At 40.2% G+C, this 16,337-nt stretch overlaps 1 protein-coding gene across 3 annotated transcripts in view; it reads left to right on the forward strand.

Annotated features, from left to right (window-relative positions):
- Window positions 1-16,337, forward strand: part of INTS10 (integrator complex subunit 10) — a 41,658-nt gene that overhangs the window by 11,007 nt on the left and 14,314 nt on the right. For all 3 annotated transcript variants that reach the window (XM_035003902.1, XM_035003900.1, XM_035003901.1), the window contains 5 exons: window positions 778-911; window positions 5,385-5,538; window positions 6,916-6,998; window positions 8,085-8,237; window positions 11,264-11,372. In XM_035003902.1, the coding sequence (XP_034859793.1) occupies window positions 778-911; window positions 5,385-5,538; window positions 6,916-6,998; window positions 8,085-8,237; window positions 11,264-11,372 (633 nt within the window). The remainder of the gene's footprint in view (window positions 1-777; window positions 912-5,384; window positions 5,539-6,915; window positions 6,999-8,084; window positions 8,238-11,263; window positions 11,373-16,337) is intronic.

Genomic DNA, 16,337 nt, shown 5'->3' on the forward strand with positions numbered 1-16,337 from the left:
AATTTCTATGTCGGGGTGCCTGGGTGGCTCAGTTGGTCAAGTGTCAAACTGTTGATCTGCGCTCAGGTCTTAATCTCATGGTTGTGAGATCAAGCCATGCATTTGGGCTCCACGCTGGGCATGGAGCCCACTTGATTAATTAATTAAATTTTTATTTTAAAGGATGTAGTGGTACTGTGAAACTAAATACAGATATTTAGTGCTTCTATTTTGAAAAAGCAGATGTAGCAAAGTACTGAAGTAGATTTCACAAAGGCTTTGCATTAGACAAAGATTTTTTTTAAATAACATTTTTGCATATAAATTGTAAAAAATGTGAAAAATAGAAAGGTAAAAGAATGAAATCACCTACCCATCCAATACAATACAGCTCTCATTTTTGTGTATTACTTTGTAGTCTTTCATATATTTAGATTTTGTTTGGAATTTATAGCTGTAAGATATTATACATATAACTTCATAGTCTTGAGTTTTTGGCTAATATTATGATTCATGATCACTATGAAAAATTTGTAGATACATAAGAACAAATATAGAGAAGGAACTTTCACTTGTAATCTGTCATTGAGAAAGAACCTTTATTAATAATCTCGTGTATATCTGTACAGTCTTTTTTCCTATTCATGTATACTTGTTTGTCTGCCTAACTGGGATCACACTGAACATACTTTTTAATGACCTGTATTTTCAAACGACAGCTGAGTAAACTTCCACCTGATATTAAGTTTTATTTTCCTTGCCGCATTTTTAAGTGTTGGTGTTTTCCCCCATCCATAGGTCCTAATGCCCCAAGCCAAGTTCCACTGGTTCTTCTTGAGGATGTATCAAATGTGTATGGTGATATAGAAATTGATCATAACAAACATATACATAAAAAGAGGAAACTAGCTGAGGGAAGAGAAAAAACCATGGTAATCCTTTCAGATATGATTATTAACAGATTATGTGTTTGTGGTTTGCTGGAAATGAATGTAAAATACAGCTTTGGAGCTACATTGATAAAGCTTAGGTCTTTTAATTATAATTAATGTAAATGAGCAGTTCTCAACTGGAGGTGATTTTGCCCCCCAAGGACATGTGGCAGTGTCTAAGGACACTTTTTGATTTCCACGGCTTGGTGGGGAGGAGTTGCTGTGACTGTCTCCCATGTAGAGGCTAGGATGCTGTGAACAGTACTACAATGCACGGGACAGCCCCACAACAAAGAGTTGTCCAGCTCAAAAGGCCGATGTTGAGAAAGCCTGGTATAAGTTAGTTCTACCTGTCGTGACTGAATGGCTTCAATTAAAGGTGAAAAGCAGAGCCAGGTGAACTACATTGAACATCTAGGCAGGGTGCTGTGCTGAGCCCTGGCCTCAGAATGGAAAGGGCCGAGGTGTTCTGGCTAGGAAGTCATTACAAGCCAAGGGGAGATGTTGGAAAGGTTTCATGGAGGAGGTCAGCATTTGAAATCAGCCTTGAAGGATGTAGCAGTTTTGTCATTTGGAATTGGAGGGTGGATTTTGTGAAGAGAAGACAGTTTGCACAAAGATGTGGAAGGCCAGAGAACATGAAGAACCATTGGTCTTCTGATGGGACCAAGCAGCAGGCCTGGGCAGAACAAGTGATTTCTAAACTTATTTTAAAGCAGAGGATTCCTTTCAGTGATAGCTTTCGTGGAGGCCCAGCCTGTAACAATATGACAGTGGGGGTGCTCTAGGTCAGGAATCAGCAAACTTTTTCTGTGAAGGGCCAGGAAATAGTGTAGGCTTTACAGGCCCAACAGTCTCTGTTGCAGCTGCTCAGCTCTGCTGTTACAGTACAAAAAATAGCCATAGACAATAGTAAACAAATGAGGTGGCCATGTTCCAGTAAAACTTTATTTACAAAAACAGGATCTGGTCTGCAGGTCATAGTTGGCTAACCCCTGCTCCAGGTGAAATACCACAGGGGAGCCAAGAGTCTCACCCACTTTCTGTCCCCTCTCCTCTCCTCCTGTCAGTCCCCTTACCGCTTCTTCAGCCCCTGAGTTACATTCACTAGACGCGGGCGTGAGGAGAGATGTGCCTTAAAATCAGTTCAATCTGATGTCCTTGTAAATTGTACTGTATAATATAGAATGGAGCAGGGAAGACGAAGACTTTCTGAAGGCTTGTGAGGTTATTAAACCTTCTGATAAACTCATTTGTTTCCTCCCACAGAAAAATGCACACATGCACGATTTCACAAATAATTTCCAAGGTTGAAGGATGCTTTGAAATCCAGGCATGAATCCCAGGTTGAGAACTCTGCTAACCAGGCTTTCCCAGGTGCTCTCTGATTCATGTTTTAAAAAGATCACTAAGGCTGCTGGGTAGCTCCTCCTTCTTTCCTGACATTCCCAGGTGGGGTCACTCATTAGCTCTCCCTTCTGGTTTCCGTGAGTGTGTGGTTTATCCAGGTACTTCACATTAAGACCACAGACACCCTTCTTGCTGTGTGGATAATAGGTCATCCAATACTAGTTTTAACTCAAAGCAGTGACATGTCCCATACAAATCAGTATAAATAACGAGGCTCCATCCGTCTGTTTCTCTCCGTCCCCACCACGTGCTCCCTGTCCAAGCCATCCCAGTCTTTCATACGTCATCAGGGATGTCCTCTTGTCTCCCTGCTTGCACCCTTGCTCCCTACCGTCTCTTCTCTACCCAGCAGCTTTAGTGAGGTTTTTAAGACCTGAATCAGACATCACTCCCCTGCTTTACTACCTCCAGTGTCTTCCCGTCATGCTCTTCACATTGGCTTCAAAGCCATTACTGAGCAAGCCTTTGCGTGCCCCAGACACGCTGGCCTCTCTGCACCTCCCGCGCTCTGAGCCCCTTTCTGCCCCTGGATCTCTACCCCCGAGCTGTGCCCTGAGGTTGGAGTACGTCTCTCTGCCAGGCTGTGTCCTTGTCACAGCTCTCAGTGTGGACATTTCTCCCTCTGAGGCCTCCTCGAAATACCCATCCAGTTTTCTCTATTAGTCTATTTTAATTCTGCATAGCCCCTATTGCTATTTTCTTGTTTCTTCATTTGCGAGTCCAGCCATGTCTGTGTCTCCCTCTTAGTTCTGTACAAGCTCTGTGGGGCCAAGGACATTGTCCGTCTTGTACCCTGGACATCTGGACAGTGCCTGAGCCACAGCTGGTGAATGAGTGAACCCCCACTCTTCCCTCAGCCTTGTCGTCCGGGCCATGGCATAGCTGTTTAAACCCTCTGGCTCTCTGGTTCCTCCTGTTTCTCACCTCTCATGTGTCATCTAGCAGGCCCTGCTCTCATACTCTGGCCCTCCAACCAACCTGGGTTTCCATCTGTTTTTGTTTTTACTCCATTAACTGATTTTTCCTGGTTTTCATTCTATCCCACAGTCTGCCCCTGACCTGCCGTGAGTCCAGCCATGTCTGTTTGAGCCCTCACAGCAGAGGACATAAAGCTCGGCTTATAGATTCATCTTGTTTTACTCATTGTGTTTTGCTTCTTTTAATAACCGAACATCTAAAAATTGGGAGATTTCTCACAACAATCGAGATGTCTGACTTCTTTAAGAATTGGAATATCTGATACACTGGCCCCTGATGCTCGCCCACAGCTGGGGCCAGATGGAGGCTGCCCATTTCAGACAGGCGTACATTCTCCATGCAGCCTGATTCCCTGGCTCACGTGACGTGCCAGTGGCTGGAGCTGGGGGACTGTCCTCTCCTATGGGCAACCTATTCTCCACCTACACATGCTATAGTCAGGGTTCTCGCTTACAGCATCCGCCCAGAACTTCAGAGTGTACTTTTGCATTTCAAAATCAATTTCTCTGAATTATAGAAACTATTTGGAAACTACTCTCACCACACCTGAGGTCCCTTCCATAAACTCCCAATCCTGTTTTGAGGCAGGAATGTTTTCTATAAAATTGCAACAGTGAATACCCCACTCATGTTAGTATATCCTATTAGATTGGCAACACGTGGCAAGGAACTGGACCCTGATGAAGTAGGATACCTAACAGGTTTTGATTGTGAAAGGGATCTGGGTATGTGTCATTATTGGGGGAGGATAAGAATATGGTAGCTAAATAGAGTGAGCAGTGGGGGGGGGGGTCCCCCAAGCATCAAGGACTGGCAGGAGAATACCAGGCTGTGAAAGTGGGGGGAGAAAGGTGGGTAGTGGGAGGGAGGTGCTTATTTTTTCTGAGATCAGCTTGAGGAATGGAGCTTTCAGCTGAAATATTTGTACATATTTTTGAATCAGCATAGTGGTGTGAAAATCTGTAGGGAGAATTTAATTTGGGTCATTAAGTTAGTAAAGTAACGTAGGGATAATAAGAGTCAAGAAATTCTCAGCAAAATAAAATTAAGTGGAGCTGTTTTACCTTTACTATTTTTTGGCAAAATGTCTGACCATGCTCACTGGCACTTAAATAGTTGCAGTTCTCTGAGACCTCCCTTTGGCTTTATATTTCTTGAGATGAAGAGCAAGAAAAGTGTAGGGTTCTTTATTATAAACTACAGAAGGCCTTAATAGATAAGTGCAGGCAAATGTAATTCCTGGCCGACATCTTGCATTGGGGGAGCAGAGCTAGAGAGGGTTGGAGTGGGAGAAGTTATATATAGGGAACAAAAGATTAGGAAGAGTCATTTCTCTGATTCTTAGGGCATTTGGGTTTTAATTTTAATTCCTCTACATGATAAACTTATTTGGAAGCAAATTAAATTATTTCACATACTAAAAAAAAATGAACGATAAAACATATGCCATGTAAGCTGTATCTGTAAGAATCTAATTGGGGGCTTTTATAACATTGATATGTTTTTAAACTATTGGACGTTTTAACTCCATGGCTTTACTTAGAAGCCAACATAAGCTTAGAATTTATCATCAGAAAAACATAAGCTTAGTTTTTAAGGTAAAAATTGAATGTGTGAGAGTGAAACTATCCTCATGGTAGTATCCTTTGATATAAAATCCATACAGTAATCAGAATTGGCGGTAATAAACATAACAACCTCCAAGTACAGTTGACCCTTGAACAACATGGAGGTAGGGCGCCAACCTACCCCACCCTGCACAGTCATAAATCTGTGTATAACTTTCGACTCCCCCAAAACTTAACTACTAATAGCCTACTGTTGACCAGAAGCCTTACTGATAACGTAAATAGTTGATTACCCTATATTTGGCACATTCTATGTATTATATACTGTATTCTCGCAACACAGTAAGCTGGAGAAAAGGAAATGTTATTAAGACAATCATAAGGAAGAGAAATACATTTACAGTGCTGGACTGTAAAAAATCCATATGTCAACGGCTCTGTGTAGTTCAAACCTGTGTTGTTGACGGGTCACCTGTATATGACTAAGTTAATCACCTTCTTCACCTTCTCTAAGCAGAGTTCAGATGACGAAGACTGTTCAGCAAAAGGAAGGAATCGTCACATCGTAGTCAATAAAGCAGAGCTTGCTAACTCCATTGAAGTGCTTGAGAGCTTTAAGCTAGCCAGGGAGAGCTGGGAGTTGCTCTACTCCCTGGAATTCCTTGACAAGGGTAAGAACATGCTTGTCGTATTAGTGCTGTTTAATGTGTTATGTAAAATCAGTGTGCTTAAAGCATTCTACTTGGAACAGCAAGGCACTTAGAGCTAAATTGCTTCCAGTAGTTCACACAGTTTATAGGATCTTTCTTGAGCAGGACATCTAATCAGTGATTAATATCCAAATGATCAAAAAAAAATTCAAATGATCATTTACATCTTAGCTTCTACTCTGAGTGTTTATTATAATTAGAGTCGGGGTGGAGTTTGAGGGAGAGTTTTTGATCTTTTAACATTTGTATTTCTGGCCTCCTTTCTTTCTCTTGCTGGGTTTGTTTTGTATTTTTAGTTGTTCTGTCTGCCTTGTATCTTCCTTAGGTCACGTGTAGCTAAGCATACAAAAGGTAATGCTGTTTTTATCTGCATTAACTCTATTGCCTGAAAAACTCACCCTACAGAAAGCCTGTTTTCCTTTGAGAATAGACCTAAATCTACAGGGAGTTTTACAACTATTAAGTATTTCAACATTACTTAGAAATTACTAGCGCGTTGCTAAGCCATGGATTTTTACTCTGCTTTGGAATCAACAGTGTATTTTTATTTTCCTTCTGGCCAATGGACCTTCATCCTTGGGCCTGCTTCTGTCACGTGCCTGTACAGAACCCTTGGTCAGAAGTGTCATGTCATTTTTTTCTAGGTAGATAGAGCATCATTTCATCTCTCCCGGTCACATCTAGAATTATAAACGTGTATGTGACCTTTGGGGGTAAGGGGGAGTTTTCCTTTAGTTATAACTTGACTTTTTAAAAAATGAGTAAAAGGGTGCCTGAGTGGCTCAGTCATTAAGCGTCTGCATTCGGCTCAGGTCATGGTCCCAGGGTCCTGGGATTGAGCCCCGCATCGGGCTCCCTGCTCGGCGGGGAGCCTGCTTCTCCCTCTCTCATGCCCCTTGCTTGTGTTCCCTCTTTCGCTGTTTCTCTGTCTGTCAAATAAATAAATAAAATCTTAAAAAATATATTTAAAATAAATAAATAAATAATGAGTAAAACTCTTACCTTGTATCTTTTGTTTTCTGAGCTGGGTGAAAATAAAACAGTATCTTTTTCTGAGGAGAGCAAAATAATTTACAAGATAAATGAGGTTGAACAGCTCTCAGGACATGGTGTGTGCTTAGTATATGTTGGGGCCTAATAAAAATACTGCTTGTGGATTACTGATAAGTATTATATTCTAACTTTACTATCTAATTAAAATTCTAGACCATTGTTTTAGAAATCAAAGTCAATAGTTACCCATTTTTTGGAAGGTTGTCTCTGTTGTTTTGCTGGGTTTGTTTTGTTTTCTGCTTCTATGTTAACATGTTTTTGGTAAATTTGCTTTTGAATTCTCAGAATTTACAAGAATTTGTTTGGCGTGGAAGACAGATACTTGGCTTTGGTTAAGAATCTTCCTCACCGATATGATCATCTATCAGGTAGAGTGATGTATATTTTAAGTTACTCTGTATAAGATGATTGTTACTGTGAACCAACTATAGCATGCAGGATGTGTATGTTCCTTCTCTAGACTAGTAATGCTCTGAAGACATGTTCTGTCTTCAGTGGCAGAAGGATTATGGTCCACTTTCATCTCAAAAAAAACCCAAAATGACAAGGCCACCTCTTCTGTGTTACTTTTAATATGTCCAGCCACACCCCTCTGTGAAAGTAAGATTTTTACTTTTCAATAAAAGATGACCACTTCTCGCCCCTCCTTCTCTCTACTCTGATGGAGTCCTTCTGCCCTGCCCCACTGTTCTTGAGCTACTTATGCCTGGAATGGAGAGAGCTAATAATTCCCTAAGAGGATGCAGAGCTTCCAACCTCTGTTGTCGAAACAGACAGGTTGCTGCTTCCATCCTACATAAAGGAGAAATGGTATGAGTAGTAAAATATTTATAAGAAATGGTATATCCAAAATGTGTTTTATCCAAAGCTTGTGTTATTTTATTTAGTCTTAAGACTTAAGACCCAGCGTGCCTGGATGGCTTAATCAGTAGAGCATGCGACTCTTCATCTCGGGGTCGTGAGTTCAATCCCCATGTTGGGTGTAGAGATAATTAAAAATAAATAAATAAATAAACTTTAAAAAAAAGAAAAAAAAAAAAAGAATTAAGACCAGAAAGAAAAATCTTTGTACATATGAAGTACCTCTATAGAGAACCTTCCACCTAGCTTTAAATAAGTTGGTTTGATTATTGCTAAGTCTCCTTTTTCCTCCTCAGATGATCAAACAGAGCTACTTTATTTGTAGTTGCTTAATTAACTCTGGCGATTTTTATTTATTTATTTATTTATTTGAGGGAGAGCATGGGGGAGGGGCAGAGGCAGAGGGAGAGAGTCTTAAGCAGATTCCACGCTGAACACGAAGCCCAACTCGGAGCTTGATCTCACAACCCTGAGATCACAACCTGAGCCAAAACCAAGAGTCAGATGCTTAATCGACTGTGGCACCCCAACTCTGGAGATTTTTTTTTTTAACGGCAGTGTTTTTCACCTCCTTGCTGTTATGTCTTTCTTAGGGCCAATATAAAAAAGCAATAGCCAGCCTGCATCATCTAGCAGCTCTCCAGGGGTCACTTCCTCAGCCACAGATCACAGGACAGGGGACGCTGGAGCATCAGAGGGCGCTCATCCAGCTGGCAACCTGCCACTTTGCTCTAGGGGAGTATAGGGTGAGTAGTGTGCACCTGGCCCAGGGACCCTCAGATGCACTCAGCTACCCGGGGGCTTCCTCTTTTCCTAGAGTGGCCTTTTAATTCAGTGCATGTTTATTTGAAATAGGATTTTTCTGCCTAGATTTTATCACCTAATCTGCTGGTAAAAATCTTGATAATTTTGTTTTGCTTAGTTTTCTCTTTAGTTATAGCTTCCCTGAAATTAGGCTTTGGTACTTTTCAGATTTCCTGTTCCTTTTCCGTTTTGTTGGAGGATGGTTTCTTTTATTCTTTGCTTTCTTATCTGGAATCCCTTTAGAGCAGAATCAGTCCTATTGTACTTGGACAGAAGAGGCATTTCCTAAGTGGGAAATGGAGGATTTCCATTAGCTATCTGAGCCTCAAATTCTCTTTTTACATGATGATGACACCTCATAGGGGTGTTGTAGGAGCAGATATGTAAGCAAGTCTGTTTCCTCTGTAATTGTGAGGCCCTTCTACCACAGGGTGGAGACCATGTGCTTTACCTTCGATTCTCTCATAGCACCTACCACAGGGGTCTGCACAGCTTTGATACTTAATAAATGTTTGAATTCAATGAAAATGATAAGCACATTCTTTATTCTTTATACAGTATAAATTCAAGGCCACAATTTAACACACAAACTCTGATTTCTTCTTATCTTTCTATATGTTAATTACTTTGTGATTAGTAACCCTGAATAAAGTTTTTAAACTTCAACTTTGAAATATGATTTATAATTTGCTATGATGACATTTAGGAGGAAAGAATTCGAGAGCACGTAAAGTTTGTGCATTGAAAATTGAAAATACTTTTCTGTCATCATTTATGTAATTATCAGGTACCTAATTCTAAGTTTCAGTGAATTCCTCCTGAAAACTTGAGAGCACATATTTATCCACGCAGATATCCATATATTGTATAGAATTAGAGAGTTACACAAGGCACTGCTGTTCAGCATCATATTAGGGAATATAAAATAAGCAGATTTAATCAAGCTGGGCAAACTCATTCTCTGAGGGCTTCAGTCAAAGCTGATCATTATTAGGCCTACATCCTTAGTTTCTCACTTAACCTGCTTCCTTTTTTTTTTTTTTTTTAAGATTTTACTTATTTATTTGACAGAGAGAGAGAGATAGCAAGAGCAGGAACACAAGCAGGGGGAGTGGGAGAGGGAGAAGCAGGCTTCCTGCCGAGCAGGGAGCCCGACGTGGGGCTCAATCCCAGGACCCTGGGATCATGACCTGAGCCGAAGGCAGACGCTTAACGACTGAGCCACCCAGGCACCCCTTAACCTGCTTCCTGAATCTCAGCTGCCTTCAGCTGTCTGTCTTCAGCTCAGACCCAGTGTATCCAGATGTGAGTTTCCTTTGTTCTCTGGCCCTTAGATGTAAAACTCTCAAGTCATGGTTGACTCTTAACTCTGGCTAATCATTTTGATTCTTCCAGTATGAAGCTAATATCTTTGGTGTAGTGCCTTTTATTTCCTTTGCCACCACCCTAATCCATGGCTCTGAACTGAGATTTTTGCCGATAATCTTTTTCCCTCTCTAAGTTATGGTCATTGCTTTCTACAAGATTGTTGTCATTGTTCCACTTAACTGAAATATTGACTTCCTCAGTGCCCAGAGTTGAACCATGTGCTGGGGGTGGAGATATAAGCAGGGTATGGGGAATGGGGGATCCCTGATTCAGGACATATAATTTGAGTTACAGAGAAAAGTGCAAGTATTTATAGAAAACAGTTAAAAATCAAATACTAAGTGGTATGCCCCTGACATATGCACAGTAGGCATTCAGGAAAGGGTGTTTTCACCAGGGTCCATGTAGTCAAGGAAGAAATTACAGAAAAGATTGGCTGGAGTTGGGCATATGACCCTGGAGAACACATCATGGCCCCACCACTTACTAGCTCTGTGACCTGGGGCAAGTTACCTCAGTGAGCTATCTAACTCCAGTGTTCAAGTTAACTACCAAGCTGTCAAGCTCTTAAAGCTGGAGTTTCACAACCCTATGGCCTAGGTGGGTTCTGGATGTGCCAAGATACCGACGCTCTCAGTTAGCTGTGGCTTGAGGCAGCTAGAGCCCCCAGGTTAGTGCTGCCAGCTCTGAGCAGCCTTACAAGTATTTTCTGAATGCGCCAAGACACAAAAAAGGGTGGGAAGCATAGGTTTAACACTCCACTTCCTCATCTGTAAAATAGGGATAATAAGAAGGTTGTGCTAGATGCATAGAGCACACTCCCCAAATGGAATCTAGCTGTTATTAGAATTTGAACAGGTAGACCGAAGGTAATGGCTCACTCTATGGATCAAGAGCAGCCTGCTCAGTGTGGCCCTTGAGGCTTCCCTCCACACAAGCACTGCATCAGACCGGTTTTGTCTGTGTTATTTCCTAAACCACGCCTTCCTTCCCCTCACCTAATCACCTAAACAGTACCCAGTCCTTCCCTACGTCTTTCTCTCCTCTGAAAACCCTTTTATCTCTTTTCCACATTCCAAATTCTTCCCTCCCTTTAAGGTTGAGATAAGGGTAACCTTCCTATCTGAACCTTTTCCAGCTAGTTTAGCCTGTGTATGTTTCTCCTTCATTTTAAATTATGCTCTGTATTATACCATGTAGTTCAGTACTTTGTGTCCCCATTTTGTTGATTTTTCTATTCAGTTGAGTAGTATTTTCTATTCATTGAGTTAGTAAATGTCTTTAGGATGGGCCACTGTGCTGTTAAACACGTTGGTAGTTTGGTTAATACTCAACTAATTTTTAATTTTTGTTCTTTTGTTTTAATAGCAAAGAGTGAGTTATTATTCCCCCAAAGATCTAGTACCTCGATTCAATCTCAGTTACTTTTTCTACATTTGCTGTTGAGCAGACAGTAATGATCTCATAGAGTCTTGAGGTAGTGCTACAGCCCTCCATGTACACACATTGCCCAGTTGTCTGCTACACATATTAGTATTCTGTTGATTTGCTTTCAATGAGAAAATTTCAGATTGGTGCTTTTTCATCTGATCTTCTTTAGATGACATGTGAAAAAGTCCTTGATTTGATGTGCTACATGGTACTCCCCATTCAAGATGGAGGCAAATCACAGGAGGAACCCTCAAAAATAAAGCCCAAATTTAGAAAAGGTACAGTGACAAGTTTTATTCTTATTTTGTAAATATGGCTCTAGGACCCAAGGCCGGGAAATTCTTTGAAGATTCCTGATGAAATAATACTGTGTGATCTGAGGGGTTTGACAAACTGTATAAAAAGTTAATCCCTTGCCAAGCTTGTCCTTGGCACTGATTTCATAAGCAGCTGTAAATCTGTCTTTCTTCAAAAGTTCTCTTGACTTCCTGAGTTTGTTATCTCTGAAGAATATCCATGAACTCCTTTTCCTATCTTTACCAATTCTCAGAAAACTTGCAGATGATTCTTAGTTAAGAAGTGTCTCCTAGCATTTCCCTTTCAGGCTATTTTGAGCTTTACCTTAAGTAGCACATTGCTTGAAAAACTACATAAATTTAGTTGTAATGCTTATATAAGAATGGAAGAAAGATTCACTGTCAGGGTTCTAAGTTTCCACATTAGAGGTTAGAAAAAGATAAACAAATGAAACCCAAAGAAAGTAGAAGACAGGAAATAACAAGGGCAGAAATCAGTGAAATAGAGGAAATTAGAAAAGCTAAACGTTGTTTTTTTGAGAAAAAATTGATAAACTCCTAACAAGATTGATGAGAAAGTGAACACAAGTTACCGATAGCAGGAATGAAAGAAGGAATGTCACTACAGATCCTACTGAAATCAAAAGGACATTAAGAGAATAAATTATTAATAACTTTATGCCAATAAATTCAACAATTTAGATGGGAAATGGAAAAATTCCTTGAGAAACACAACTTGCCAAAACTGACTCAGAATGAAATAGAAAATAAGAATGTTCCTACATCTATCAAAAAAATTAAATTGTTATCAGAAACTTTCCCACAGAACTCCAGATCAAAGTGGCTTCACTGGTGAATTCTGTCAAGCACTTAGGAAGAAATAACATCAACCCTACACCTTGGAGAAAACAGAGAAAGAGGGAACGCTTCCCAATTCAGTTTTTAAGGTCAACATAACCTAACAGCAAAACCAAATAAGAGCATTACCAGAAAAGGACATTAAAGGCCAGCATCCATCATAAACATAGATTCCAAAATTCTCAAAAAATCTTAGCAAATTGAATACAGCAGTTTAAGGATAACACATATGACCAAGTATGCTGGGAATGCAAAAGTGGTTTAACATAGAAAAATCATACACTGTAATATCACCACTGTAGCATAGTAAAAGAAAAATCACATGATTCTCTTAATAGCTACAGATAGGTTTTGTTATGTTTGCATTTATCATTCATGATTTTTAAAAAATCTTAGCAAACTAAAATAGTTGTTCCTCAACATCATCCTTAACTATGAAATAGCAAATGCTTTTCCCAAGATCAGCAACAATACAAGAGTGTTTGCTCTTACCACTTCAATTCAGCATACTGGAGCTTGTAGCCAGCACAATAGGGAAGAAAAAGGAAGGCATAAAGGTTGAAAACAGAAAATGTATGTAGACTGTGGCTACGTATGTGGCTATATGAGACAAGCCTACGGAATCTCCAAATAGAATAACATCAAAAAACCTGAAATCCTTAGGGACAAATTTATTGAAAAGTGTGCAACATCATGTTCATAGATTGGAAGACTCATGTGTTAGGGTTCCAGTTCTCCCCAAATGTATTTATAGACTCAGTGTAATCCCAATCAAAATCCCAGCAGACTTTTTTTTGTAGAAATTGACAAATTTGATTCTCAAATCCATAGGGAAGTGCAATCTAGAATAGCTGAAACCGTTTTGAAAAAGATAACAAAACTGGGCAACTTACCCTACCTGATAGCAAGACTTTTAATATAAAGCTACAGTTATCCAGACGGTATTGGCATTAGAGTGAAAAATCCAGGAGACCCATACAAATATGGTCAGATGATCTTCAGTGAAGGCACCAGAACAATTCTTTGGAGAAAGGAAGGACTCTTCAACCAATTGGTGCTGGAACAAAGGGCCTCTGGTGTAGAAAGAAAAAGGATCCTCAAGCAATCCACATCCTCAAGCATGTCACATTATTCACAAAAACTAATTTGAGATGGAGCTGAGACTAAATGGAAAAGCTAAAATGATAACATTTTTTGGAAGAAAAAGTATTGCTGTCCGTGCGGGGGCCCTGCAAGTGGCAGGCTTGGAGCAACCCTCCTCCCTTCCCTGGGACGATTGGTGGGGGTGCAAACCACAGGAGCCTGCAGAGTTTGGCATACACAAAAGTGAAGACTGCTTTTCCCTGAGGGCTTACTGAAGAGAGGGGCCACAATCTTTCAGCTCCGGGGCTGGAGATCAGCTATTTTTATTTTCATCCTCTAAAGTAGCACAGAAAGCCTTCAGGGAACAAAAGCCATATAGAGCAACCCAAAATAGCTTACACGGAGCCCACCCCCCTGGCAAGGGGCAGTGCACCTCTGCCCAGGCAAAGACACCTGAGAATCAGGGCAGCAGGCCCTTCCCCCCAGAAGACCAGCTGGAACGTCAGGCAAATACCAAGTTTACAGAGCACACAGAACTGCAAAACTCCAGTGCTAGGAGAAAATAGTATATAGAATTTGAGGGTTTTTTCTGATTCATTTTATCTTTCAGTTTAAAATTTTCCTTTTTTTTTTCCTTTTCAGCGAGTTTCTTATTTGATCAACTCTTTGTTTTTAAGTCTTTTTTTTTAATTTTCATTTTTACATTTACATTTTATAAATATATTCTTCATTTTTGGCTTCCTTTCACTGTATTCAATATATATATAATGTTTTGCTTTCTTTACAATTTTGGGATTTAGTGTCTTCTAACAAACAGACCAAAGTAACACCCAGGACCAAGTGGATCACCCTGTTTTGTCCACCTGGGAGAGTATATTCTCTTCTTTTCTCTTTTTTTTTTCTTTTTTGGTTTCTGACCTCTTCAGATGCATGTAGTGTGTATTTGTCTTGGGTCGTGGTTGATATTTTTGATTTTGTTCTCTCGTTCATTCGTTCTTCTCTGGGCAAAATGACTAGAAGGAGGAATTCACAACAAAAGAAAGAACCAGAGGTAATACTCTGCCACAGATCTAATCGATATGGATATAAGTAAGATGTCAGAGATGGAATTCAGTATAACAATTATAAAGTTAATAGCTAGGCTTGAAAAAAGCATTAAAAACTCTATACAGAATTTCTTAGTGCAGAAAGGAGATCTAATCAGGTTGAAATTAAAAATGCTTTAACTGAGATGCAGTCTAAAATGGATGCTCTAACAGCTAGGGTATATGAGGCAGAAGAGAGAGTCAGTGACATAGAAGACAAGGTGATGGAAAGGAAGGAAGCTGAGGAAAAGAGAAAACTAATGGACCATGAGGGGAGGCTTTGAGAAATCAGCGATACCATAAAGCAAAACAATATTAGAATTATTGGGGTCCCAGAGGAAGAAGAGAAAGAGAGGGACAGAAGTTATATTTGAGCAAATCATAGCTGAGAACTTACCTAATCTGGGAAGGAAACAGGCATTCAAATCCAAGAGGTAGAGAGAAATGCACCCCCTCAAAAATCAATAAAAATAGATCAACACCCTGACATATATTAGTGAAGCTTGCAAACTTCAGTGATAAAAAGAAAATCTTGAAAGCAGCTCCAGACAAGAGGTTCTTAACCTACAGGGGTAGGAATGGCAGCAGACCTATCCACAGAGACCTGGCAGGCCAGAGGGGCTGGCATGGTATATTCAGGGTGCTAAATGAGAAAAACATGCAGCCAGGAATACTTTATCCAGCAAGGCTGTCATTGAGAATGGAAGGAGAGATAAAGAGCTTCCAGGACAAACAGAAACTAAAAGAATTTGTGATCACTAAAACAGCCCTGCAAGAAATATTAAAGGGGATCCTGTAAGCAAAGAGAGAGCCCAAAAGTAAAATAAACCAGAAAGAAACAGAGACCGTCTATGGAAACAGGGACTTCGTAGGTAATACAATGGCACTAAATTCATCATCTTTCAATAGTTACTCTGCATGTAAATGGGTTAAATACTCCAAACAAAAGGTACAATGTATCAGATTGAATAAAAAAAGCAAGAGCCATCCATATGCTGTCTACAAGAGACTCATTTTTGACCTAAAGACACCTCCCGATTGACAGTGAGGGGGTGGAGAACCCTTTGTCATGCTAATGGACATCAAAAGAAAGCTGGGGTAGCAATCCACATATCAGACAAATTAGATTTTAAACCGAAGACTTACTAAGAGATGAAGATGGACACTATATCACACTTAAAGGGTCTATCCAACAAGAAGATCTAACAATTATAAATATTCTCCTACCTTGGGAGGAGTCAAATATATAAACCAATTAATAACCAAATTAAACACATTGATAATAACACAATAATAGTAGGAAACGTCAACACCTCACTCAGCAATGGGCAGATCATCTAAGCAGAAGATCAACAAGGAAATAAGGGCTTTGAATGACACACTGGACCAGATGGACTTCACAGATATACACAGAGCATTTCTTCTTAAAGCAAGAGAGTGCACATTCTTCTCAAGTGCACATGGAACATTCTCCAGAATAGTTCACATACTGGGTCACAAATCAGGTCTTAGCTGGTACCAAAAGATTGGGATTATTCCCTGCATATTTTCAGACCACAGTTCTTTGAAACTTGAACTCAATCACAGAGGAAATTTGGAAAGAAACACTTGGAGATTAAAGAGCATCCTACTAAAGAATGAATGGGTCAACCAGGAAATAAAAGAATTAAAAATTCATGGAAACAAATGAAAATCAAAACACAACTGTTGAAAACCTTTGGGATACAGCAAAGGTGGTCCTAAGAGGGAAGTACATAGCAATACAAGCCTTTCTCAAAAAATTAGAAAAGTCCCGGGGCGGGGCACCTGGGTGGCTCAGTCGTTAAGCGTCTGCCTTCGGCTCAGGTCATAATCCCGGGCTCCTGGGATCAAGACCCACATCGGGCTCCCTGCTCAGCGGGAAGCCTGCTTCTCCCTCTCC

Source organism: Mirounga leonina, unplaced genomic scaffold (assembly GCF_011800145.1).
Source record: "Mirounga leonina isolate KUSES-001 unplaced genomic scaffold, KU_Mleo_1.0 Mir_128, whole genome shotgun sequence".
NCBI lineage: Eukaryota > Metazoa > Chordata > Mammalia > Carnivora > Phocidae > Mirounga > Mirounga leonina.